Source organism: Colletotrichum graminicola (assembly GCF_000149035.1).
Source record: "Colletotrichum graminicola M1.001 genomic scaffold supercont1.33, whole genome shotgun sequence".
NCBI classification, from domain to species: Eukaryota; Fungi; Ascomycota; class Sordariomycetes; order Glomerellales; family Glomerellaceae; genus Colletotrichum; species Colletotrichum graminicola.
The window spans coordinates 68533-96360 of record NW_007361037.1 but is presented as its reverse complement, the minus strand read 5'-3'; the positions used below and the strand labels follow the sequence as shown (position 1 = coordinate 96360).

The 27828-nt window shown below is 37.1% G+C and overlaps 4 protein-coding genes across 4 annotated transcripts; 2 read left to right on the top strand and 2 right to left on the bottom strand.

Annotated features, from left to right (window-relative positions):
• Positions 1–1633: 1633 nt before the first annotated feature.
• Positions 1634–2573, bottom strand: GLRG_07557 (uncharacterized protein; the record flags this gene model as incomplete). The annotated part of the gene is made up of 2 exons (XM_008098372.1): positions 1634–2292; positions 2348–2573. The coding sequence occupies 2 exons, from the start codon at positions 2571–2573 to the stop codon at positions 1634–1636; spliced, it is 885 nt and encodes a 294-aa protein (XP_008096563.1).
• Positions 2574–4795: 2222 nt separating this feature from the next.
• Positions 4796–6371, top strand: GLRG_07556 (glycosyl hydrolase family 16; the record flags this gene model as incomplete). The annotated part of the gene is made up of 2 exons (XM_008098371.1): positions 4796–5601; positions 5663–6371. The coding sequence occupies 2 exons, from the start codon at positions 4796–4798 to the stop codon at positions 6369–6371; spliced, it is 1515 nt and encodes a 504-aa protein (XP_008096562.1).
• A 2505-nt stretch (positions 6372–8876) lies between these two features.
• On the top strand, positions 8877–9573 carry GLRG_07555 (uncharacterized protein; the record flags this gene model as incomplete). Its single annotated transcript, XM_008098370.1, has 3 exons — positions 8877–9042; positions 9094–9393; positions 9452–9573. 3 exons carry the CDS (start codon positions 8877–8879, stop codon positions 9571–9573), a joined length of 588 nt encoding a protein of 195 aa, XP_008096561.1.
• Positions 9574–10194: 621 nt separating this feature from the next.
• GLRG_07554 (uncharacterized protein) lies at positions 10195–12340 on the bottom strand (the record flags this gene model as incomplete). Its single annotated transcript, XM_008098369.1, has 5 exons — positions 10195–10895; positions 10963–11609; positions 11665–12090; positions 12157–12255; positions 12309–12340. The coding sequence occupies 5 exons, from the start codon at positions 12338–12340 to the stop codon at positions 10195–10197; spliced, it is 1905 nt and encodes a 634-aa protein (XP_008096560.1).
• Between the last annotated feature and the right edge of the window lie 15488 nt (positions 12341–27828).

Here is a 27828-nt window from a genome sequence, read left to right as displayed (position 1 = left end):
AGTGGTAGTTGTGGATGGTGATTGCGTGGACTCTTACGAGATGAAGCCTTGGGATGCTGGATAAGTCGGAAGGGAAGACTCTCGGCGGGGATGGGTAGAGGTTATATCTATCCCACCCCTCCACACAGCCTTTTCCTCTCCTCTATTGGGTGCCCTTCTCATTCCCACTCATGACATTATGCCTCAAGCCGCCATTGCGACCTGTTCAGCCCACCTCAAGGTACGTTGCATAGCGGGCGCCCGTGTGGAGACCCCACCAGCCGCTGTTTGTTGGCAGGCTGGCATGGGCGTTGCTGCACAATGATGCCAAGGTGGTCATCCCATGGCCTCTACGCTGTCGCACGCGGACCCCGACCTCTTGACGAAAGAGTTCAAACCCCCGATGTCGACGGTGATTAGGTTGATCAGGATTGGTGTTGTACTACCCCAAACCTGTTTTGTCGGTGATCGGCGAGCAAAGATCAACATCGTTGGTGACGTCAAGGCTCATTCAGCGAAGGATGCTGCACAGGGACTGAGGGTTGTGTCAAGCTAACCAATTGGAGGCCGTGGATGACGGCATGACTAGCCTCTTGGGGAAGGACCCCTAGATTCTTACACTGTAAACCACTTATTTCCCCTTGAGCTGGTTCGGGGCTCTGCAGGGTCTTGGTTCGGTAATTGTCTTGCCCTTCCCTCCTCCGAGACCATGGTCAAGTGACAGGGGAATAAGATATGCTATGACATCGTACATTTCTGAAAGAAGTGCGACGCAGCAGGCAAGGGGCATTCCTTGATGACACGAGCTGGTGTAAGGACACATCCGCGTCTTGATGGCGTTCTGGTGGTCGTGCATTCAGTGCATAGGATGAGCTGGCAGGAGTTCTGGCTTGGCTGTCCGGATCGGGCTGGGTTCCAACGGTGGACGTGACGATTGGGAAAAGCTAGGGCGAACCGTTGACGTTGTGGCTTGCCTGTCCAACGCGGTGGTTTGGTCATGGCCATTGATTGTCAAAGTACGGTGTTCGGTTAACTCGGGAGATGCTTGCATTCCCACCCCCCTTCCCTCTGAGACACCAGAGATTGCACTGCTTGTTGCACAGACGCATACGGAAACAACAATGTATATGCACTTATCCATAGACTCTTTGCCTTGTTCCTTGTACCCAGGTCACGTCACACTCGGGGTGGGCTTTACTATGACCGTGCAGGATACATTACATACATAGTAGAGCTGACCGGGCTAGTTTACAGAGACATACGGGACCAAGTCAAGGCCTGTGTGTGTGATCTCCCTGTTTGGGGCTTTATTTCTGCCCTGAATATCATGCCCAAAGGCTCTTTTCTCAATCTCCAGAGAAGGTCTATAAGTTCATTGGTGGCCCCAAGCAAGCATCTTGACGACTTCGTGGGGATGTTGCAGTTTCGGGACAGAGATTTACAAGCTGGCCACCATAATATTAATGCTGGCTGTGACGATCGCTCTTCAAGCAAGTTTTCACTTTATAATACCGATGTATTCCACTCGTCACGAATAGGTTATAACTTTCACCGTTAAAGTCTTTAACCAAGGATCAGTTGCCTCATATTAGCTAGCTCGCAACATATTATCGATCGATTGGATAGCAACGCTATGTATAGGCCCTATATTTCGTTATAACTTTGCGACACCCTGCTCGAGCTTGCTTTCCGCTGGCTCGTTACTGGTCCATGCCATCCACGCAACTGCAATGATGAACTTGACGGTGCCAGAAATCCAGAGCGCCCCGGGCATGCCAGCCTGACTCCTTTGCAACCAACCACCAATGATACCACCTAGAACAAGCAGAACCACCGCGAAAAACCTCCTGTTCCTCTTTGGGTTTTCCTTCAAGGGCGCGAACAGCTTGGGGTCTGAGAGCAGATCGCAGTAGACACTGGTGAGCACATTGGTAGGAACCTCATTATAGCCCAGTATTCTGCTGGTGACGATTTGGCCACCAAATTGGAAAGCGAGGAGAGCAAGCGGTACCATAACAAGGGGGTCCTCGGAGGTCTTGAACTCGTGGATTGATTCGGAACCTTGTACGGATGTAGCTCCGAAGTCGGCGATGAGACGAGTCTGGGAAAAAGCGGCAGCGAGGAAGATGAGAGATGCCTGTAGGATGAACGAGAGCACGAGGGTGCTTCTCCGCTTGGGATGGATGTGCCTCGACTTGGAAAAGAAGAAGCATCCAAGCCAGAATGCGGCAATGGAGCTGAGAGACTTGAGCCAAAGGAGTGGCTCGCCGGCCGGAAGACGGGAGGCGCCGAGGGCCATGAATATGGTGTTGCCTTGTGCGGAATTAGTATCACGTCCGAGTACCTTCGCGTTGGATCGTGAACTAACCAGTTTGCATACTAACGAAGACCCCGGCGGCATTGACCGCTACGCTGTCGCACAGCCCAGACACTAGACAGCAGGCGAGGACGGGGATGTCGGTGTAACGGATGTTGACATCGTCACGCAGCCAATCGACAACAGTCCGCTTCGGCTGAACCTCATGCGCCTGCGGCGTGTTCACGACATCAGTGCCAGAAGATTCCCCGACTCGAAAGTAATTGGGAGTGCTCATTTTGACATTCGTAATAGTGATGGCGAGTCCGTGGATGATGGATTCAAAAGGGAAGAAGGAGAGAAAAAACAAACCGGATCTAGAACCGTTATGTGCATGAAAAGTCACTCATTCCCATTCCATAGCCCTGTCTGGGACTGGCATTGCGTTATCGCATCTGGGCATGTCGTTTAGCCGGTTCACAGGGTGCTTTCTTCAGTACTATTACCTCTCGGGTAAGCGCCCGTCTCATCGAACCCACCGCTGCGTACGGATAATCGGAAACGGACTGGCTGCTGTGAGTCACGCTCTGTCTTGGTGAGGTTCGGGGATGATGTAGGCATCAACCCGGATAGATTGCCGAGATCAGTGCTAGCAGTCTATATGCTCATGCTTAAGTCAACCTCACAAATCACCATTGATGATGCGGCTTTCCTCCGATAAGAATTGCACAATGCTCGGACTAGACTGAGCACGTGGGAGGATGGGTACCAAGTCAACCAGCATATTGATGCAGCTTGGGCTTAGACCGACCTCGGTTTAGACAAGCCGTTGGTGGCTGTGACAAACCCGGTCACGACAAAAAAGAGAAGAATCAAAGGAAAAGAAAAAACTGCGTTCTAGCGGAATCATTTTAAGAATGTGGGTCTAGGCTGGCCATGACCCGGATATTTGGGCCCGCTATTGGGCCGAACACCCGAAGATTCATTCACCTTGACAGTGCGGCCTTACTCAGTACTCATCTCACCTCGCTCAGCTTATCATTTTCCACCTCACCTTACTCATTCTGTTCATCACTCTGCTCACTTTTCTACACTTCCTCGTCAGTGTCGCCACTAGGGTCACCAGCAGCCTGTCTACTCGCGAAGACATCGCCTCTGTTAGAGAGAGCGAAATGTGGCCAATGTTCGTTTTGCTGAAATATCACCTAGCCACGATGCGCTACTCATGAGCTGGAGTTTAAGTAAAAAATCCCAATCGCCAATTTTTTTCTTTTTTTACCGTACTGGCGGCACCTTAGCCATCTCGGTTCAGCAAACACGATGTTTCCCATGTATATCTACAGTATCTGACACAGCTAACCGCATATTCCCCAGACGCTAGGTTGTGCCTAGGACAACTTTGATAGCATAACCAAGAAACAAACACTTACACTACCTGTTCGGCCAGGGATAGGATGAATATTAATGCAAGGGCGGCTGTGTGATTAACAGCCCCTGTTCCACCCGCTCCATTTGCATGGTCGCGAAGGGGAGAATGACACCAATAGCCATGTTGTGTATCCGTACCGATTAGAGATAGATAAAACAAAAACAAATTCAAATAATGATAATCCGCTAGAAAACACGTTTATGAACTCGTGTGCCATGTCCGATTTGTTCAATTCCTTTCTCCTCCAATGATAAGGGCTTTGCCCCTGGGGCCGAGAAATAATCTCGGGATCACCATCTGAGTTTCCCAGTCGGTCGCTTAACAACGGTCAATAATCTCTACCGGTGCCACCACGAACTGAATCCTGGGCTACTGCACTTATCTGGTTCGACCGATAGTTAAGACGCTAATCCTGGTTGGCTCTGGTGCGGAAACGCTGTCCGTTGCAGGTGCAACTCCAAGAACCCAAAGAGGAGCAAGAGACATTGGCACCCCCTTAAATCACCATGTTGCTTGCCGCGATGCTAGCATACCCTGGCACGTCTTGCCTGTGTCTCCCCGCCTCACACAGATTGAGACGAGACCACCTCCTGTCATTGCTCTCCATTGCCCCCTTCCCCAATTGTAACTCAACGGGCCCTCCGTGCTTCCATTATTATATCGGCCCCGGTGTTCATCCTGATGTGTCCACGCTCCTTTTCAAATCGGTTTCTGAATCCCCACCAACGCCATTTCTCCCCCGTCTCGACGCTCGCTCGAATGTCTCTCCTTTGAATCTCTGTTCCAGCACCACGGCGGATTTGTCTGCCATACTGCTGTTTCTAACACTCTTTCGCCGCTAACTACGGACACACTCTTTCTGCTTCTCACTCCTGTCACTCATTTCGCCCATTGCATGCTGCCCGGCGCGCCGTGTTTTGTCGATCATCTTTACTTGCGATACTAGACGTATTGCTTCTTAACCCAATTTTCGCGCATCCATCACCTGTTCCGACTGATAGGCGGCATCTTGATTTCAAGCGCAAATCTCGCTCTCCAAACCTCCATCACTCTACTATACGTGCGATTACTGCAATTCAAATTTGACAGCCATGCTGTCGCAATACGCTCTTTCGGCTGTGGCGCTGCTGGCGTCGTTTGCCCAGCCCACACTCGCGCAAGTCTCAACCAAGTGCAACCCGATGAACGCAACTTGTCCTGCCGACCCGGCCTTCGGTATGGACTACAGCTTCAACTTTAACTCCACGCCGTCGAGCGACGCCTGGGAGACGACCGTCGGACCCGTCAAGTATACTGCCGCGAATGGTGCTGAATTCACAATCAGCAAGCAGGGCGACTCTCCAACCATTCGAACCAAATTCTATTTCTTTTGGGGCCGCACCGAGATCCATATGAGGGCAGCCACGGGCCAAGGTATTGTGAGCTCCATGATGTGGCTTAGCGATACGCTGGATGAGGTTGATTGGGAGTTTCTTGGTGTCAGGAATGATGCCCTAAGCAACTACTTTGGCAAGGGTGTCGAGGACTTCCACAACGGTGGCGAGCATCCGGTGACAGGAAGTATTCACGATGATTTCCATAATTATACCTGCGTCTGGACAAAGGAGAAGCTCGAGTGGTGGATCAATGGAAACAATGTGCGGACCCTTCTCCCGCAGGACGCCAACAATTCCATGGCTTATCCCCAGACACCCATGCGCCTGAGTCTCGGTATCTGGGCCGGTGGTGACCCTCGCATGGCCAAAGGAACCCAGGAGTGGGCTGGAGGCGAAACCGACTACGCTGCCGGTCCTTACACTATGTACGTCAAGTCTGCGCAAGTGACTGACTACAGCTCTGGAAAGGAATACTCTTTTGGGGATAAATCAGGCTCGTGGGAGAGCATCAAGGTTGCCGAGTAAGTCGCGTTCAACGCACTAGCATCTGCTGTAGCGTACCATACTGACATCTTTCACAAGGGGCAACTCGACTGTCAAAGAAGCGCTTTTGGCGGAACCTAGCAAGTCCGTCAGCGAAAAGTTCGACGCACTTAGCCCGACCGCAAAGACCGCCGTGTACGCAGGGGGCGTCGGCGTGGGTTGCGCCCTCATCGCCTTCGGTCTTTTTTACATTATCCGCCAGCGTAGGCGCGGTGCTGCCGAAGCAAGACTTGCTGCCGAAAAGGCCGAAAGCGAGCGCCTTGAGCTCGAAGGTTTCCACAAACGTGGTGTTGATCCCGACTCCTTCGCTGGATCGACAGGCACCGAGTACAACGCCGCAGAGTTCAGCAAGAACGGAATGGCACAAGGGAACGCCTACAGCGTCCCTGCGACCCAGGAGAAGGATGTTTGGGATTCTGCTCCGGCGGCCGCTGGCGCGGCTTCACCGGGTGCGTACAGCGACTCACCCAACGGCCGGGGACAGGTGCCGTCTCCGTTGCATATGCAGAGCCCCGGAATGCCACCTTCGGGCCCTCTTCCAATGGCTCCGAGCCGCAGCACCTCTCAAGGTGGATATTCCAGACTCGGGTCGCCTGGTAGTCCACACAGCCCTCCGCCCATGAGTCCGCCCTCCCAAGGACACAGCAACTATGGCTTTAACAATCAGCAGGGCTATAGCAATGGCGGCTATGGGGACGCGAACCAGGGACACTGGAACAATGGAGGCTCTCAGGGCGGCTTCCGGTGATGCCTCATGCGTCATCTTCGTGACTCCCTGATACTGCTCATCGACAACATGCTTGGGCCCCCTTTCGGTTTCTCTTTGTCATTATGCATGAACACCTGAGCGATTTCCTACTTTCGCCTTACATATCTGAATCATTTCAAAGCAAGCAAAGAGAAGCCCCGTCGACAGATATGTTTCCTTTAGCTTGCCGCTGCCGAGATATCCTAAAGTGTAGTCTGAATCATGATAAGGCTTTTACGAGTTTCAATAAATGTATGGCCTATTTGGCCCTCTGCCCGCCCCCTGTATCTGTCAGGTGTCCGCACCTAATTACCAGCTTTTTCCGGATGGCGATGGCACGTTCCAATAGCTGCCGCCAGGTTGTCCGCGTGATTATGGTTTGCTCAAGATGCCTGTGCGTGAACCGGTTCGTACGTCGACTGCACGCGACGAGCCTCTGGCATAAGCAACCTAACTTCAACGTGGCAATTCGGATATTGTTTTGAAACTGGTCAAAGGCATAATCGTTCGTGATGTGATATTGGCATGGTATGAGGCAATGTGATGAACGCCTCCCAACCCCGAAAATTGGCCAAAAGGGACATCCAGGCGATCCACGTTGATGATGCTCAAGTTGCAACAGTGTTGATTGCTGAAGAGCTGTGAACTGCAATCTTTACCAGGTGTGTAGTTCATGCCAGAAACCAGAACATCGGTGCAACAGTATGCTCAAGCTCCATACTAAGGAAAGGAGGTCAATGATGCGACAATGTGATCCCCTTGCTCCGCAACTCCTAATGCTGACGAGGCGAACCAAGGTTTGCTCATGTTTTACTCATATTTTTCGGCCGCATTGCCGCTCCAACCTTTCAGTGTGGGTGGTTCGTGCTGACGGCTGAGGGGCCATGGGCCAAATCACAATGCAAACCATAGCATAAGCCTATCGAGTCTCTGTGCGACGTATCTGCAGGGAAAATGGCATGTGCAGGACCTTAATTTCGGGGGACGAACTGCCATTTGGTCATCAGCCTTGACCGTTTGTTTAGCTGGAACAACTGGAATGAAGCTTGAATACGGTATGATGCCTATTCATCCCACGGAACTCCTGAAATACCTGTGGATCCAAACGGCGATGCAAGAAGTCTCGGCATCCCGCATGTCCAAAAGAAATAAACAATCTGCGCAAACATTCTTGAGCCACACGATATATATTGTTGTTATACTTATCTCGGCCTACTCTGTTACCCGGGCTGGATGGTCGTCATATGTCAGTGCGACCACCTTATGTAAAGTGCCTACTCCGTAGTATGGCTTGAATGACTCCACAAGTGGCGGTCAATTCAGAGTCTTCGTAGTCATCCTCTCGGGGGTTGAAGAAAGAAGAAAGAAGAAAGAAAAAAAGTCCGATCTCACTCACGGACAGATGCCCATGCGCTTTCATCGAACCAACTCAAACTGTCTATTTGAATATTTCCCCATTATCAAGGTACTGAATCTCGATCTGACTGTTAAAGCTTTCAAGCTCGAGATCAATGCCCTTGTCGCTTCCACGTTACTAGCCAGTTCAGCAGTAAGGGGGTCCATAGGCAATACTAGCACCCAAGCAACCATAACCAATACACTAATTGGGAATTATCCGTCCTATCAAACGCTCTACTGTCATATTTCCAGTCAATGTCGCATATATTCTGGAGAAAGTTCGCATGGCATGAAGCTGTTCCTACAACTGTCGGAAACCAAATGCCAGAATTTAGGCTTTTGCCGGGTAACTTTGCATTGTATTCCGTCCCATTTTGGAAAACCTACAAAGCTGCCAAGGATCTCGTTCCAGCTTGCCGATTCCAAAGCAGGCACTCCGTTTACCTTCTCGGGCCAGGGCGGAAGTTTATTGTCCGTTTGATTGTAAAGGTTGCAGCCATCCTCAAGCAGCCCATGCATCGGTGTTGGTTGAAGCGTTGGTACAGCGGCTGCGAACCCTTGCGAAAACATAATCTTCACCAGACAACGGTCGTATTATTGCATTACTTGCACTTCAGTTTCCGCATAGAAAATATGGCCCGACTTTGGCTAGGAATATGCGCATTTCATAGGTGGCAGCTACCAGGTTTATGCCTATCCACCAATTTATTTCGTCTGAAAAGAGAGGGCAAACTGAACAGGCACAGAAAGCAAGCAGTGAATGACAGCTAAGCGGTGGAAGTTTCAGCAACGACCATTGTTGACTTCAAAGTACCAATCAGGCTTGAACGTGGTATCAACTTAGGCCGTACTCGGCGCAATGCGAACAACCAGCACATCGATCTTATCGATGAGTGCGGCTGCACCAAGAGGATGTCCTGGAGCTTGGCAGTTGATCGACTATAAAGAATGTGTCTCCTGCCCACGGTAATCGTATTATCCTCTCCATCAAACAGACAATCAAGCAATCAAGCAACCAAATCCCCTCAAGTTCAGGATACCCTTTCGATTTCACCCATCTTCCATCTTTAAATCATCTCCGCACTCCAAATCTTACACACAATCAAAATGCTTTATTCAAAGATCCTCATGGCTGCCATTACTGGCATGTCCTGTGTGGCAGCCATGCCAGCTGATCCCGCCAAAGATGTTGAAGTCTTCCGCCGAGGCGATTGTCGCGATGACCGAGATGACCTCTACTGTGGCCGGAGCGTCACTGAGTTTACTAAATACGGTGCGTTCTTGTCCACATAGTTGCAGTCAAATCAACTGACGACGGTTCCAGATTCGAACAACAGGCTCTGCTACAATGACGGAACGAACAGGCTTTTCTGTGCCATTCGCGAGCAGCAGCAACTGGCCTATGAGATTCTACGGGAGTGGCAGAGAATTCAGTTGTGTGGACTGAACCAGTACTATGCCTTTAGAGCGCAGCGCTGCGAGTGCTACCGCCGTCGTGATGGCGGTAGCGATAGAGACCGCTGCGACCGTGACGACGATTATGGCCGTGACAACCACGACCCTAACTGCAAGGGTGATGACATTGCTTTCTGCGCCGCAAACGAGTATCTGATCATCACCTATGGTAAAGCTAACGCCCTCTCTTGTATTCAAAAAGCATACTTTGGCTAACCATACGACAGACCGTAACAACCTCCTTTGCGACAGAAACACAGGCAACTACGTCTTCTGTGCCAGCAGGGACCGCGGTGCTGCCCGTGATAAGGCTGAAGACCACTTCCGTGGTCGCCGTAACAAGCAGTAGATCTATACAGTTGCACTCATTGATGGATATAATGTGTAATTTCTCGGATGCACGGGTCGGAAATTAGAGTCTGGAAGGGCTTGTGAAGTTGTGGCGGGCATACTGGCCTATTGACTAATAAGTTGACTTGTCTGTTTTTGTCGAGTGCTTAGTCAAATTCTTGTTTATTAAGAGACAATAAGAAGAGAGATCGTATGTTTGGTAGTTAAAGCCCCCCTAATGGTTGATTATAACAGTTAAGTCTCCTTGGAAAGGAAAAAGGAAAACAAAGAATAAAGTCAAGTTACAAACGTGGTAGAACCATTAGATTGCAAACCTTCTTAAAATCCACTCTGATACCATTTGGCGCTTGGCTGCTGTGAAATCATGGGATTGACAAGTCTTTCCTCCACGGTAGATATCTAGGGCCTTTGTTATTAACTAATGGGAAGGTACTAAAACATGGGAGAAAGACAGTACGTTGGAAAATTTGTTATGAGTGTAAGTGTGAGATTTATTCACTGGTACGTTTTATTAGAGATGTGCTGGCAATAGATATAGAGGTAGTATCATTCAGATGACTTGAGTGAGGACTGGCAAGCGCTGCCACCTTCGAACCTGGGAGAAATTTGCAGCCTGCAGTTATCTAGACCCAGCCTCCACGTTCTCAACCATCTCAAAACTATACAGCTGTGGAGGACGCTCGTTATTTCCCCTTAAGATGTACCGGTTGAACCACCAGGGCAAAACCTCCTTCAGTTGAAAAGAGGCGTGCCGTCGCGTCGGGACCGAGAAGACTTCATCCAGCTCCTCGAGAGAGCGCTGTTTGGTCTCCGGGAGGAAGAGAAATATGGCGACCAGGCACACGATGTTCAGCCCCGCGAACAGGCTGAACAACCCCTGTGGCTTTAGGGTTTGTATCAAAGGAGGAGTTGTCAGGCCAACAATGACGGCCCAAAAGTTGTTAGTTGCCACGGCCCAGGACATTCCAACTTCGCGATGAGAGAGGGGGAAGACCTCGGATGAGTAGACAAACGCGCAGGGGCCCTCTCCTGGACCGTAAAAGAAGGCAAAGAGGTAGATGAACATTGCGATCAGACCCAGGTGGGCTGGGTTGCTTTGTGGGATAAAGAACGATATGCCAGCGCCAAGCAATGTCCAACTCATGTTGGGAAACGTGGCGAGTAATAGAGTTCTTCTGCCCCAAATGTCGATGGTGTATAGTGCAGGGATCGCGAAAACAAACATGGCCATGCCAAAACCCCAAGAAGCTAGGAGAGCAACTTTGTTACTTGCTCCAGCTTGCTCGAAAAGGGTAGACGAGTAAAAGGCCATTAGGTTAACTATGAAAATAGTCAGTGTCTATCACTCCAGAAACATATCCTCATAGAATGTTGGGGAATGACCCACCGCCGCAGAACTGCTGAGCGGCCATGATGATACCTGACGCTTGAGCCGCGCGTCGGTTGCGCGAGACTGTAGCTAGTTCGATGCACCGTGTGAAGAAGTTGCCCTTAGAAAAGCCCGTTGTTGCGATGATGCTTTTCTCCATCTCCAACAGTGAGTGTATGTAATACAAATCCCGGGCAGCGAGGAGACGGTGCCCTCTTAGTCTGAGAAGGGACCGATGAGCTTTCGCGTATCTTCCTTTTTTCAGCAACCATCGTGGTGACTCTGGCGTAAAGTAAATTCCAATCAAAAGAGGGACCGCAGGAATCATAGCGGAACCTAGTTGCAGCCTCCATGCGATGTCCCCTAAATCGACAACGGCCAAATTTGCTGTAAAACCTAGCATGATGCCGAAGGCAACAAATAGTTGCCAAGACATGACAAGCGCACCACGGATGCTGGCAGGAGAGTTTTCGGCCGAAAAGACTGGAACGGTAACCTCCATCAAACCCATTCCCATCCCAAGAAATATTCTGCAGGCCAAAATTTGAGGCCAGCTTTGGCATAGAGCTTGGCCAACTGGGCCGATAAGACCAAAGATGGCGCCGATGAAGATGGTGCCTCGACGACCCATCCAGTTGTTGACGGGGTCTGATAGCCAACAGGCCCTTTGGTTACGCGGTTAGCTAAACCTAGCCATGAGACTGCCTGGTGATAACGCACATGATGCAGATGGCCATATAAGGCGCACTGTTAATTGCTCCGATGATCCATGAGTTCCTTTCACAGGTTCCAGCAGTGAGGCAAGCTTCCCCTTTGTCCGAGATGCCGAAAACCTGAGGGTAAGACAAGTTGGCACCGTTAGAGCCTGTTTGATCCCATCCCTGAACTGCCGCGCTGATAGAGTTCATGACGATTGTGAAGTAGAGTGCCTTGGGATGCCTCCACCGGTGCTCAACTTCCTCCACCAGAATAGACTTGTCGTCCTCAGTTAGTTCAGGTATTTCATTATAGGCTGTCGGATTCTGGGCTGCCAGGGCTCCCTTCTTGAAGTACTCGGCGTCTGCTTCCAACCCATATTTGTTGGCAAACTCTTCGGCGTCGGTTATCAATTTGTCTTTGGGAATTCCTCTCAAGGGGTTCCCGAGTCTATAAGTTTACAATGTCAGTGACAATGAATTCATCAAACAAGTTGGCGAGTAATTTGCAGCTTACTCTCCTGTACCAGTCTGGCTGCTAGACGATGGACCTAGATGAGAAGCATCCCTATGAACGACCTCGACGGCGTTGAAGGATATCTGGTCGCCTTTGGAGCTATTATTATCCATTAGCTGAGATAGCATATGCAAGGGAGGCGGTTTACTTACCCTTCTAGGTTGTTGATTGAAGATGTTGACATTGCCCCGTATCTGCCAGACGCAACTGGTGCCTCTGGTCCAGGTCGGGAAGTTGAAGGATCACCTCGATCAATGTAATTGCCCACTCTGTGTGGCTCATGGTGTACAAGAAGGTGATGGGATGTGGCCATTGATATACTGTCCACTCAAGTCAGTGCCGGTGGCCTTGAGCAGGGACCCCATGGGGAAACGTAGGACCCCGTTAAGCTCAAAAGTATAATGGCTGTCGTCACCATAAAATTTCCTCTCAAGGTTGACTAAAGCAATGCTTTGGCATATGCTAACACTTCCAAGGTCCCCAAGACCAACACCTCGAACCCCAAAAAGGTGTGTGGCGCGGGAACCAAGAGTACCAAGTTTCATCACTTTCTTTTCGCTTTCAAGTGATGCGTACCCGACATAGAGCCTACACCTTGCTTGCGGAGCTATTATAACAGTTCAACAACAAAACATATTGTTGAAAGCCAATCTGCTGATAGTCGGACCCATCCTTCGAGGCATATTGCCAGGTATTAATTCTGGTTTGAGATTAATCGAGTTCCCCTTCCAGGAAATGGTGTCAAAGACCCAAGTACTTCGACGGTGCGCATGTAACTCTAATTTTGCATCCTGTTCTGCCGGTCTTAGTTACCTTTGTAGCAATTTGGTGATCTGATATACTCATAGACACACACCCCAGATGGGAACGGAAGCTTCCATGCGGACCACGCCACGGTCGCCTACTTTAGGTGTTTTCCCTTCACCACCTCGTATCGAGTATGTATCTTGAAACTTTGCTTAGGCTCTGCGGAGATCAGGTGAACCTGGAGAGCTCACCAAGCTGGCGTCTTTGCCATCTCTGATGCGCCACAACCCTCAGACAGAATTTCTGACGCGGACATGTGTGACGATATTGTGGCGCTATGGATTGAAGCAGTAGAAGTTTTTACTTTAGTCTCTTTACTCTCTCAACTTTGAGACAACGGAAATATATCGTTAAGTGTAGCAAGGTATTATTATGACCTGTTGAGAAGTAGGTTGTCGTGAAGCTGGGACAGCTTTATGTAGCTGGAACTAGTGGTAGGCGCCACAGGAGTGGCATACTAACCAACAGGCCCACTTTAGGAGGACTATTTCTACCTAATTTTCTCCTTATAGTTAGACTTAAAAGAATTAACTACTTTTTCTCTAATATAATTAGATACTATAGTTTATTATAATTATAAGCCTAGCTTTTATATAAAAAGCCCTTTAAATATTATAATTACTTAGTAATCTAATTATATAATTCTTAACTATTTTATAAATTACTTTCTTTTTTTTAAATATAATATCTCTTAAAATAGAAAAATTAATAGACTATAATAAGTCTATAAAGCTTATTATAAAATAAAATTAGCTTAAATAGTTTATTACTTTTAAATATAATACTAAAAGTAAGAAAGTTCAGAAATATATTAACCTAAATAGTAAATCTAAAGCTAAAATTATAAATTAACTAAACTTCTAACCCTTTAATAAATAGCTTAAGGAATATAATAAAAAAAAAAAATAAGACTTAAAAGGTAATACTAGCTACTATAAATATAATTACGTTTTACTTTTTTAACTTAAAAAAAGAACTTAGTAGCTATATTAAAAAAGAATAAGCCTATAAGGTAATTAACGTCTAGGTCTAAGCTATAGTTAACCTTATACTTTTAACTTTAGCTTATATAAAGCTATTAAATAAGGGATTATTATTAAATATATATAATAAAAATAACTTATCTTTAAGAGCTTTTCTAAAAGTCTTAAAATAACACTACGCTTTAAATAATTTAATAACTATAATAATAGTCTAAAAGAAATATTTAGTAATTTTAGCTAAAGCTAATACTAATATTAATTTTATCTTATAGTATATAAACTAGTATAAGTGTTATCTTTATATAAAGTAATATAAAATCCTTAAGGTCTAAAGAATTTTAGTAATAAAAACTTTTCTTTAAGTAATTTCTACTTACTTTTTACTTACCTAAAGTAGAACTACTTTAGAATAAGTTATTAAATAAGAAATAAATAATAAGGAAAATTACTTACTTATTACTTATAAAGCTATATTTAGTATACTAATATATAAAGAAACTATAAATAAAATAAAAAGAAAAATAATAGGTGTTTATATTATACTTTTAAACTAAGTAAATAAAAATAATAAATTAAGTATACTTTATATAAAGAAATATCCTTATAAAGTCCTAGTAATAATAATACTAAGTAACTATTTTTAGGTTAAATTTATACTATAAGGTATTTCTTACTAGATATCTTTTAAATAGACCTTAAAAAAGTTAGTAAAAATCTAAAAATAACTTAAGAAAGATAAATAGTAGTTAGTCTTATATATACTAATTAATAAAGACTAAATAGAACTACTTACTAAAAAAAAGTTAAAAAGATTTCTACTTAAGAAGAGAAATATAAATTAAAAAAAGTTAAAAGAAATAAGTCCTACTTTAGGATCTACTATAATAAATTATATTACTATTAACCCCTCTCTTCTAGAACTATAAAATAATACGTTAGTTATTTTATATAGTTATTTCTTATATAGTTATAACAGCCTATATATACTCTTAAAGAGCACTATTTTTAATACTTATAAAGCTACTTACCTTATTAATAACCTAAGCCTTCTTAAGCCCTCTTTAGTTTATAATATAGGTCTAAATAAAACAGTCTGAGTAGGTTTTACTTTATTCTTAGTTATAAAGAAAAAAATAAGAATTATTAAAGGACTTCTAGCTAGAACTAAAGAACTAATTAATCTTATACTAAGTAATATCTATTATATAAAGAACTTTTATATTAATATTATTATAAAAACCTATTTATATAAGGTAGGTATTTAGTATTATAGTCTTAATTATACGCTTAGATTTAGGTTATTTAATAAAAGTAAGGTAGTTTATTACCTTATTAAAAGATTTAACTTAGTCTTTTTTTAATATAACTTTTATTTTTTTTACTTATTTTTATATAGTAGCACTAAAGTGCTTATTACCTTACACTTTTCTTTTTACTACTATAAACTATTATATAATATATAAGGTAATAAGACTAATAATATAATACTATAGCACCTTTATTCTAGCTATTTAAGACTAAATATACTTTAATAACTAGTTTTAAATATCTATAAAGTAAAAATATAAACTCTTTTCTAGATTAAATATAAATATTATACTATAACTTATACTTTATAAGTAATCTTAAGGCGTACTTTAAAGGTAAAAGTAATCTAACCTTATTATTAAATCTTATAGGACTTATTTAATTACCTAATTAGCTCTAATAGTATAAGCTAGATACTAGTTATAAAAGATAAGTATTTAAGATAACTATTTACTTTCTTAAAAGTAAATAAAACTTATAAATAAGTTTTTAAAGTGCTTAGGCTTTTTAAATAATAGATATAAAAGTAAAAAAGACTATTAATTTATAAAGTTAAATAGAATATTAAATAAGTAGTAATTAGGATATAAGGCTATACACTATATAAATAATAGATATAAGAACTAAGGATAAAGATTAAACTATCTCTACTTTATACTAAAGAACTAGTTAGGAGGGGTAAAAGAGCTAGCTAAAAAATTATTACCTAATTAATTAAAATAATATCTAAAGTAAACTTACTAACTAATCTATAGCCTAAAATAGTTATAGTAGTAGTATATATTATAAGTATAAGCCTAAAGAAATATAATAACTAGAAATCCCTAGTTAAAGTAAAAAAAGCCTAGTATTACTAATACTTTAGATAGTACTAGCTAATCCTTAATATAAGTATAATATAAGATTTATACTTATACTAAGGCTAGCTTTATATATATAGCTATTATACTTATCCCCTTAAGTATAAAAGAGAGAGAGGTATTAAGAAAAGACTTTTTAAAGTAGTTCTCTAAAGGTATATTAGGTACTTAGTAGGTTATATACTAAATTTATATAACCTATATAGGATTTAGGTTTTATTACTTTATTAGGTTTTTATTACTTAGAATATAACTTTTAATAAGATAAAGTTCTATATATAAGAAGACTTAAAGCTTATAATTAAACTAAAAGTTATATAAGAAATTATTAAGCTTAAAGTCTTATTTATAAACTTAAATATAGTCCTTAAAGCTTTAGGTGTTACTAATCTAATAGATCTCTTAATTGAAACCCCTTTTAAATTAATAGTTAAAGTAGATATACTAACTAATAAGGTTATAAAACCTTAATTACTAATATAATAACTAAAAAGAAATCTTTTATTACTAAAATCTATACCTAAACTAAAGTTAGTAACTAAACCTATTATTATAAGTAAAAATAGTATAAAAGGCTAATCTTTAGTAAATTTTCTAAGAGATAAAAGTAGTATTTATAATAACACTTTAATATAAATTTTACCTAAAGAATAAGTTAAGAATATAATTTATATTTATACTAATAATAACTTTATACCTAATTAAGAGGTATATTATATAAAGAGAAACTAGCCCCTTTTTAAAGTAAAAAGGCTATCTAGCCTAAGAAAAGTAACTAAACCTTACTATATACACTAAGTAATATTAGCTTAAGGGGTAATTAACATAGCCTTCCTAGCAGCCGTTACAGTTCTAACAAGATAAAGCTAGGCTGCAGTAGTGTTATAAAGTGACATAGTGTAAAGGCAAAGCGTAACAGTAGAGTAGTAAAGTAAGATAAATAATAATAAGGAACTAAACAGATAATATAGGATAAAATAGGTAACAGATAGTAGGTGTATTTATAGTTAACCTTTTGTCTATAAAGGGTTACCTACTAAAGGGATATATACCTAAGGTATATATAACGTGTTATATGTATATTAGGTATCTAGTCCCTACTATCTATCTGTCTCCTAACTACAGGCACTTACTACCTTATCTTATAATAAGTGCCCCCCCTTAAAAAGACCTTATCTTCTTTTACTAAATGCTTTAAGAGCTAATTAAGAAAGTAATATTTACTATTTCTTGTCTCCTCTATATTATAGCCTTATGCCTTAGGGTTATTTATCTATATTTTAACCTTACTATTTACTTATTATTATTATTACCTAGGTTAATAGCCCTAGCCTAACGCTTTTTTCCTTATAGGCCTATAGGGCTACTAAGTTCCTCTGCTAGGTAAGGTTACTTATTACTTTTACTGCCTAAGCTTATATTACTAATAACGCTTTAGGTAGTAGTATATGTCTTCTGCTAGAGGCAGAGTGTCTCTATAAGTAAGGTAACTTAATCTTATAACTACTTAAAATCCCTAGCCTTAAACTTATTAAGGGCGTTAAGATTATCTACCTTATAGTTAAGGTTCTTAACCTTATCTTTAATAGTGTTAATCTATTTCTTAACGTTATTAATTTAGGCTGCCTGCTAGTAAATCTTTTTAGCCTTAGTGTATAAGCTTTTTTTAATAGCCTTATTAATATTACCTTATACTACTATAGCTACCTTAGCCTTATTAATAGCTATTACTAAGGTAGTAGTGTTTTCTATATTCTTATAAATTAACTTAGTGTACTTATTAACTTTAGTAGTAAGGTTACTAACCTAGTCTTCTAGCTAGTTAATTAGGCGTAATTAGCCCTCTATATAGTAAGTATACTAAATTTCTAGTATAAAGATATAGTCTAGGCGCTAAATAAGTAAGAGGATACTTATAACCTTAGAATTACTTTACTTAGGTTAGTATAAGAATATAAAGCTAATTAACGCTATATAACTAAGGAGTTCTTTAGACTATAGTTTACCTTCTTTATAATTAGTAAGGATAACGTCTATAGGGGCTATAATCTGCTATTAGAAGTACTTATCTAAGGTTAAGGAGGTATATAACTATTTAGCGTTAGAGCTCTATTAGCTTATATAGAAGCACTAGACCTAGACCTTAGTCTCCTTATATAGTATTTAGTTACTACTACTATAGAAGGCTTTATTAAGGTGTGTAATTACCTCTTCCTTAATAGGGATTATTAACTTCTTAGTAGTAGACGTGTTTTTATATAAAGCAGTAGGTGCTTTTACTTTAGCTGCTATAGTAACCTTTTTTACTATTTTATTTCTAGCCTTCCTAATAGTATTTTATCTAGTTAATAGCACGCTATCTTAATTAAGTATATTAAGGTATTACTTAATATATTTATAAAGCTTATTATGCTTCTCTTATTACTTAACTGTTTTTTATTACTAAATATATTTATTAGCCTCCTTAGTTTTATTATATATATTATCTAGAAGTTTAATTTTCTTAGTTAGGACTTTAAACACCTTAAAGTTCTTACTACTTACCTTATTATTATTAGAGTTAAGGTTAAAATCTATATTACTAGCGTCCTTATTACTATAGTTAGGGTCCTTTATAGCAGCCTTATTATTTTAGCTTTTCTTACTTATACTACTTATACTAGTGTCTAGTTAGTTATTATCTTAGGCTAAGGGATTAATAGGGGTAAAGCTAGGTTTTATAGCGCTACTACTATACTCCTCTACTAGCTACTAATTACTAGTAGCGCTAGCCTAGGTAAGGTAGTTAATATACTTAGATATCTTATTATTATTAATATCTTTATTAATAAATTTATTAAAGTTAAAGGTGTCTTAGTTAAGGATATCCTTATATAGGTTAAAATTACTTATAAAGCTTTAGGTTTTCTTAATAGTGTAATTATAAGATTACGCGTTATACTTATAATTAGCTTTAACTACTACTAGCGTTATAGAAAGTAAAAGTAAATTATAATATAAAAGGTAGTAGTAGATTATAAAGAAAAGTAATAAGTTAGATAGGTTAAAAAAATAGAAAAATAGTAGTTATAGGTAGGTAGGTTAAAATATCCTCTAGCTATTAACTATAGGTATAAGTAAGGTAGGTGTAGTTACTTATTTTAGATAGTTACTCCTTCTATTTCTTTTAACTATTAATAACATGTAGTTATTTAGGTCTTCTTTTACTATACTATTATATAATTTAATAAAAAGAGAGTGTTAGTATATTAAAGGTGTTATTCCTTCTTATTAAAAAAAAGATTAGAAAACAAAAGTGTTATTAAGAATAATAGTATAAGGCTAAGTATTACCTTACGTTATTAGGAAAGATTATAATAATTTAGGTATTATTAGTAAGGGGTTCTAGAGGAATTCCTCTAGGGCTAGTTTTTAGCCTTATTTCTTTATATATTCTAAACTCTAGTTAATAGGGTTACCTTTTTTATATTCCTTTACTAGGTTACTAGCGTTTAGTATAAGATTCTTATAAGGCTCCTATATATTATCTGCTAGTAAGTACCCCTTCTACTTAATAAAATACTTAACTAATAGCTAATTCTTCCTCTAGTTAGTTCTTTATCTTATAACTTATTTAACCTTATACTCCTTTATACTATTAACTTTTACTAGTTCTAGTAGTTACTACTCCTTACTAAAAGGATTTTTACTTATAGGTGCTTTTTATAGCTATATAGTTAACACTACTAAGTGTACTCTTTATTATAGCAGTAGGTTAAGTTTATAGGCCCTAGGCCTAACTATATAGGTAATCTAGAAAAGGCCTACGCGTTAAGGAGACTACTTCTTTTTAGGCTTACTAGGTAGTAAGTAGCCTTTACTAAGTTAGAGGAATACCTTATTACTAATAGTAAAGTCTATAAGGTAATAGTAATAGTTATATTACTTCTTTTATATTAATCTTACTATATTAATTAAAGCTAGAGCTTTAGATTAGTAAGTCTAGTATAGTATATTTAGGGACTTTATTAGTAGTCCCTTAGTACTAACATGCTTTAGCACTATTTATAGGTAAAATCTAAGGACTAGTTTATTTAGTAACTACCTTATTATAACTATAAGTAAGTTATTAAGTAAGTGTTATAGTGCTAGAAGTATATTAATCTATAGTATATCTAGGTTAGTATATATATAAAAATAGATAGTAATCTTAACTATTTAGTTAGTCCTCTTACTCTAACTATTAGTCTAGAGGTAGTAAGCTATAGAGATAAGTAGTTTTACTTTTAGGGTATTAAATATTCTTATTTAGATAGCTAATATAAATTTAGGATTATAATTACTAATAATAGCTATTAGTAGGCCCTAGTTATATATTATAAGAGTTTATTAAAGTACTTAGGCCTAGTAGTAAGCCTTATACTTAGTGTGTCCTAAGATTAGTAACGTCTTCTTACTAAACTTATAGGTTATAGTATAGAGGTAGTTAAATATAGTAAGGTTAGGTAGTACCTAGAAACTATTTTATATTAGCACCTTAGGTATATTTATAATATAGTCTATAGAGATTATATAGTAAAGCACTTTAGGTGTTATAATAAGTTAAAGTAATCTTATAGTCTTCTAGTAATTTATTTAGTTACTTTAGTAAGTTAGGTAGTAAGTAAGATATAACTTTACTAGCTTTACTTTACTAGAGATATAAAAGTTATATAACTTAGTAAGTATTCTATTACGCCTAAAGTAAAACTTCTTATTATAAGTAAAAGTAAAAATCCTTTTTATTATAGGTTTTAGGATATAAAGTCTATACATACTATTAGACGTAATATAAAAAATTAGTCCTCTGTTATTAATTACCTAAGGTAAGGGTAGTACTTATAGCTATGTCTTTTTTTATAAGGTAGTTATTATTCTCTTTTAGCCTTATCTAGGGTTATAAATTCTTAGTTACTTTTATATAAGTGCTTAATCTAGGCTTTTAACTTCCTAAATTTCTTATTACCTTAGTAGCACTTTGTATACTCCTTATAAAGTTATTATTAATTTATACTATTATAGTAGTAGCTGTCCTAAGGTTTAGGGGCTTATTACCTATATACTATACTATTACTACTATATCCTCTCCTTTATTATTATTAATATTAGTAAGCTTATTTTTCTATAGGAAATATTCTAATAGGTTAGGTTATATAACTAGTAGGTAGGAGAGTATATCTAGCACTACGTTAAGCTTACTAGAGATATAAAAGATATATAGGTAAAACTAGAAGAGGTAGTTTACTACGTTAGTAAGGTAGAGGTTAGCCTTATTAAGGTCTATTATCCTTAGTAATATATAAGTAATAATTCCTTTTGCTACTATATAATTAGTAAGGATATTAACCTTATGCCTATTAGACTATATAAGCTTCTAGAGTTTCTTTATAGCCTATATAATAGCTATAACTTTAGCCTTAGTAGCACTAAAACGTTTTTCTACCTAGGTTATAGTTTATAAAAGAAATAGGATTAGCTTAATATATTTATTTTCTATATTAATACTAGGTATTTTCTTACTATCCTAGTTATAATCTAGTTAAAAAACTATAAGCCTAAAACTACTAATATAGGCGTTAATTTTAAAGAAAAGTAGTTTCTTAAGGTTATAGTAATATATTATTACTTATTTATAAAGTTTCTCTTATAGTAATTTCTATACGTTAAGCTCCTTAGGCGTAGGGTTAAATATCTCTTTTACTATAATCTTTACTTTATACTAACACGTTATACTAAGTTTTAGTACGTTATTCTTTTATAGTTACTTAGTAAGTTTTATCTTTTTATAGTAAAGAGGCTTAGTAATTACATTAAACTAGGGAATTCTTATATATAACTATCTACTTATCCTAAGGTATATTTTAAGGTCCTAGAGGCTATAAGGGAAAATAAGTTATTTAAAGGCTTAGATATAATTATTTATCTTATAGATACTATTACTATCTATAACATAGCTAAGAAGCTTTACTAAAAGAAAACTAGTAAAAGATTTCTATACTCTAATATATATATAGTACTTATTAAGGATCTTTAGGACTATCTCTAAGTGCTAGAGGTGTTTTTTATCTAAGTTACTAAAAATTATAATATTATTAATATATACCCTAATAAAGTGTTAATATTTAAAGAAGATCTAATTTATAAAGCGCTAGGCGTAGGCTAGGGAGTTTTTAAAGCCTATTAACACTACGTTAGAGTACTTAAGCCCTTACAGGCTAATTATTACTATATAATCCTAATATAGTAAGTATATACTAAGCTAGTAAAAGAACACTAACGTATTAAAGACTATTACCCTCTTTTTACCTTAAAGGGATTATATAATATCTTCTTAGTCTAGTAGAGGGTATACGTTAGGTGTAGCCTATTTGTTAAGTAGCCTTATATTAACTACTATATACCCCTTATGTTTTGTCTTATCCTCTTTATATTTCTATATAATAAAAAGAGGATAAGTAAGTGCTATAAGGCGTTATTACTAGCTTATCTTACTAATTTTATATTACTTATTATTCTAGCTGTTAATAAGCTTTATATCCTTAAGGCTAAAGGGGAATACTTAGACGTTCTGCTTCTAGTTTTACTATTTATCTAGAAGCTTAATTTATATCTTATCCTTATTTAGTATAAGTATTAACCTATAGTTATAGTAAATATTATACTTATTTAAGAGCTCTCTAAGTTTTTTAGTAAACTTAAGGTTATTAGTATAGATCTCTATACTATAGTAGTTAATAATTATAAGGTGTTTATCTAGCTTTAATATACTATATCTTAGTATCTTTTATAGTAGTATAGGGATATTTAGTAGTTCTTCCTCTTCTTTAGCCCCTATAGTAAACTCCCCTTTTATATTAAGGAAGTTATTAGTAACGTTAATAAAGTTAATAAGGTTACTCTTAGTAATAGTATCTAGTGTCCCTTTATTAATAGCCTACGCGCTTTCTTCCCCTAGGACTAGTAAGATTTATATAACCTTAGTGCCTTTCTTAATAATAATAGGTATATTTATATTATTATAGACTAGTACTACTTTAGTAGATAATAAATCTAGTATTATATCTAAGACGTAAATATTTATTAAGAATATATAGTATTTATATAGCTTCCTATTATTATTACGTTTATTAGGGAGGTTAATAAAGTTAACTAAGAGGTAGTATATTAACTTTAGCTAGATTATTATAGTAAATTATATTATAATTCTTTACGTTATAAGGAAATAGCTCTTTACTATTACTAGTATTATTATATTATAAGTAAAGTAGAGTTTTACCTATTTCTTATTAAAGTCTATAACTACTTTATAGTTATTATAAAATAGGGTGCTTAGTAATAGTTAAGCTAGAAGCTTCTTAACTACTCTAGTAGTAATTATAGTATAGACCTTTATCTTAGTGCCTTTTACTACTTTATTAAAGTATATATTAAAAGTAATATTCTTTATAAAGGTAAATAATAATCCTATTACCTTTACTTTTTATAGTTCTACTATAGAGAATTATAGGTTTCTTATAAATTTCTTTACCTACTTATAATTTACTAGAATAATAGACGTACCTATATCTAGGTATATAGCGTTTTCCTCTAAGTTCTTATTTACCTAGATCTTTACCTATAGGTAGGTACGTTTATACTAGTTTCTTTTTTTATTAGGCTTTATAATAGCTTTAATTACCTCCCTTATCTAGAAAGTAAAGTTTACTATATTACTATTATATAGTGCTTCTTTAGAGGAGTCTAGTGTTATAGGAGTTATAGCCTTACTTAGCGTTAGTAATTACCTTACGCCTTTATTACTTTTAACTACCTCTATAAGGTACTCCTTAATCTTATTCTAGCGTAAGGTGACCTCTTTAAAGGTCTTAGGGATCTTCTTATAGTCTGCTAGGGCTGTAGTAATCTTAGTAAGTAGTAGCGTAATAAAGTTTATAGTATTAGTTATTATTAGTAAGAACTCCTTAGTAGTCTTAAGGATATACCTTTTATTAATAAGTTTATTAATCTTAATATTTATATCCTTATTATACTTCTAGATAAATTATACTTTATTCTTACTTTCTATTTTTTATATATACTTTACTTACTACTATTATTTACTTTCTTATTAAGGACCTTACTAAGGTTACTAGTCTTACGCTTTACGCTCTAGATTAGCCTAATAGTATTTATACTTATAGTTACTATAAGGTTAGTATTTTTTATAGTTTCCTTAAGCGTTTCCCTAAAAGTTTCCTCTATACTAGTAGTTATCTTATTATTACTAGTTATTATTATTAAATCCCTATAGAGCTATATCTTCTTTATTAGTCTTTAGGGGGTCCTTATATTAGGGGTAGTAGTTTTCTAGCTGTTCTAATATACTTCCTTATAGCGCTATATTATTATCTATACTACTTTAGGTACTTACGTTATTAGCGTACGTAAGGGTGCTTTATAATAGTAAGGTAGCGTCCTAAAGGGCTTAGCGTTTTTCCTTAGCTAGAGTAATATACTTATCTAAGGAGTTATAGTCCTTAGGCTTATAGAGGAATTACTATAGTTATAGTGTAAGGCTATTATAGAACCTTATTAGCTATTAGCGTTAGGTCTAGTTACCTTACGCCTTAGTATACTTAAAGTAGGATTAGGTAAAAGTATAAATATTATACTACTTATTAATTTTATTAGTAGTAAAGTAATTTTTATAGAACTACTTTTTTACTTTAATAGGGGTTAGTCTAAAATAGTGCCTAAATTACCTTAAGATTACTAGCTAACCTTCTTACTTAAAGATATTTTACTTTACTTTAGTAAGTTAGAATTCTTACTAGTTTTATACTTATCTATAAAGGTGCTAGTTAATTATCTAATAAAAACGCTATAGAGATAAAAGATCTCTATAAGTTACCTTAACTACCTAGATCTAGAGCTCTATATTATAGTAATACGTTATAAGGTAGTTATAAAAGATAAGGTCTAGTAAGTACCTCTTAGTGTTAGTATTAGGCTAGAAGATTCCTATAGTAAATAGTGTCTATAGCTAGGCTAAGGAATAACCTAAGGTAGCTATAGTAGTTACTAATACTACTACTACTTATATTTAAGTAGTTATAGTATAAAGAAAAGCTACTATAAGCTTTTTTATATTTAATACTAGTAAAAGTAGTATAGCTATAGTTAACTATAGGCTTTTTTACTACCCCTACTAGCTAGGGTTATTTTATAACTAGGCTGCGCTTATTAGGTCTTAGTGTTCTTATAATTATCTTACTACTAACTCTAACTTTACTAATTAGGTAGCTATAGTTATAGCGCTAGCCTCCTTACTAAGGTACTAACTTAGAGGAATTATATTCTTTACTTAACCCTAGGCTAGAGGTAGTAAGTATTACGTCTGCCCTAAGGGTAAGTATATATCTTATTCTTATTAGCCTTAGGTATAGTAACCTATACTATCTAGGAATTAGCTTAGTATAGTAAAAAACTATAGTCTAGGTAGGCCTACTAGTAAGATAGTGTTATAGCCTAATAGGCTTATAATTTCTTATTTTTTACCTTTTAACTTAGACTATATTATTATAGTAGCTTCTACTTACCTTAAGGATAATAAGTCTAAAGGGATACTTCTTTTTTATCTAGGTGTGTTACCTATTATAATATCTTTATTTAAGGGTAGTTATTAGGAAGGCTTTTTTAAGGGGTAAGTAGTATCTACTTAGTTAGGTTCTTTTTTAGTATAACTAGGTTTTTAGATAACTAAGAGCTTTATAAGTTACTATAAAATAGTTAGATGTCCTCTACCTTACTATATAGTCTTAATAAAAGCAGTAAGTTAATTCTTATATCTCTAATAATCCTTTTTACTATATAGAGGGTGCTTTTAATCTAAAAGGGGTTATTAGCCTAGCTAATATCTAACTAAAAGCCTTATTACTAGTTATTACTAGAGTAGTATAGTATGTCCTTATTAAATTCTATAGTTATAAGGGATTATATATTATTATAAAGGCTTTAGGGTAGCTACTAAGTGATCTTATAGGTTAGGTTTTCCTAAAGCTACGTATAGAATTACCTAAGCTTAGAGATTTATCTAGGTTAAAGCGTTCTTAGCATACTATATCTCTAAGCCCTTTACTTTTATTAAGGTATATATATTTCTTTACTACGTAGTAGTAAAAAAAAACTTAGTAAAAATAATAAAAATAATAAATATAGTAAAAGTAATAAAATAGTGTAGATTAAGATAGTTATACTACTACTTAATATAGCCTTCCTAGTAGCTATTATAGTTCTAATAAGATAAAGCTAGGCTGTAGTAGTGTTATAAAGTGATATAATATAAAGGCAAAGCGTAATAGTAGAGTAGTAAAGTAAGATAAATAATAATAAGGAACTAAATAGATAATATAAGACAAGATAGGTAATAAATAGTAAGTGTATTTATAGTTAACCCTTTATCTATAAAGGGTTACCTACTAAAAGGATATATACCTAGGGCATACGTAACGTGTTATATATATGTTAGGTATCTAGTCCCTACTATCTATCTGTCTCCTAACTACAGGCACTTACCACCTTGTCCTATAATAGTAATAAGCTAAACCCTACTAGTAAGAATAAGCTACTAAACTAGGAGATTACTACTTAAGACCTCTAAAGAAAAAGAAGAATTATTATAAAATTATAATAAAAGACTTATTAACTTCTTTATAAATAATAAAAACAGAGGTATTATTAAAGATAAGAATCTAAATAAAATAAGACTAGCTTATAATATACTACTTTTATTATATAAACTATAATAGAAAATCTACTTTATAAAGTAAAAATAAAATAATTTTTTTAAGACTTTTTTACTTAATTAATAAAAAGTAATAGATAAGTTAAACTATAAATATAAAACCTTATATACTATAATTATAGGCTTAATCTAAGAAGCTAATGTATATAATAAGCAAGCGCGCTAGACAAGCGAGCGCGCCACTAAACTATAACTATCTAACTGTCTAACCTTTCCCTTTTATTCCTCCACTAACAATAATAAAATTAACTTATAATAAAGCCTAGGTATAGCTAGCTGTCTAAGCGTATAAAAAAGATCTAAAACTTAGTATTTAAGCTATAGTAAAGATATATAACGTTAGTTGTAATTTAGTAACATGTTAATTAAAGGGTACACTATTATAACGTAATATTATGCCTAACTTATAGAATTTAATAGAACTTAAAGAGAGGAAGCTAGTTAAGTTTATTCTTAACCTAGATTCCTAATTATTTCCTCTCTACCTTAGTAGTGTTAAAGAAATAGCTAATTAACTACTTACTAACTGTAACGCGCCTCTAGTTAGTAAGCGCTAGGCCTTAAACTTTATTAAATAAACACTAGAGCTTTAAACGCGTTTTTTTTATAAGTATAACTATAAGAGGGCTTAATATAAAGATCTAGACGTAATAAACGTATAGTTTTACCTTATAGTAAATATAATTATAAAATATAGTATTATAAAGTCTAATATCTATAACTTTAATAAAACTAGCTTTATAATAAGCTAGATTATATCTAGAATAGTTATTATAAGCTCTAAAAGACGTTTAAATATAAAAATAGTGTAGCCTAGAAATTAAGAATAGGTTATAGTTATTTAGGCTATTAGTTTGTCTAGTTATAGCGTCCTACTATATATTATTATTAAAGGTAAAAATCTTCTCTCTAT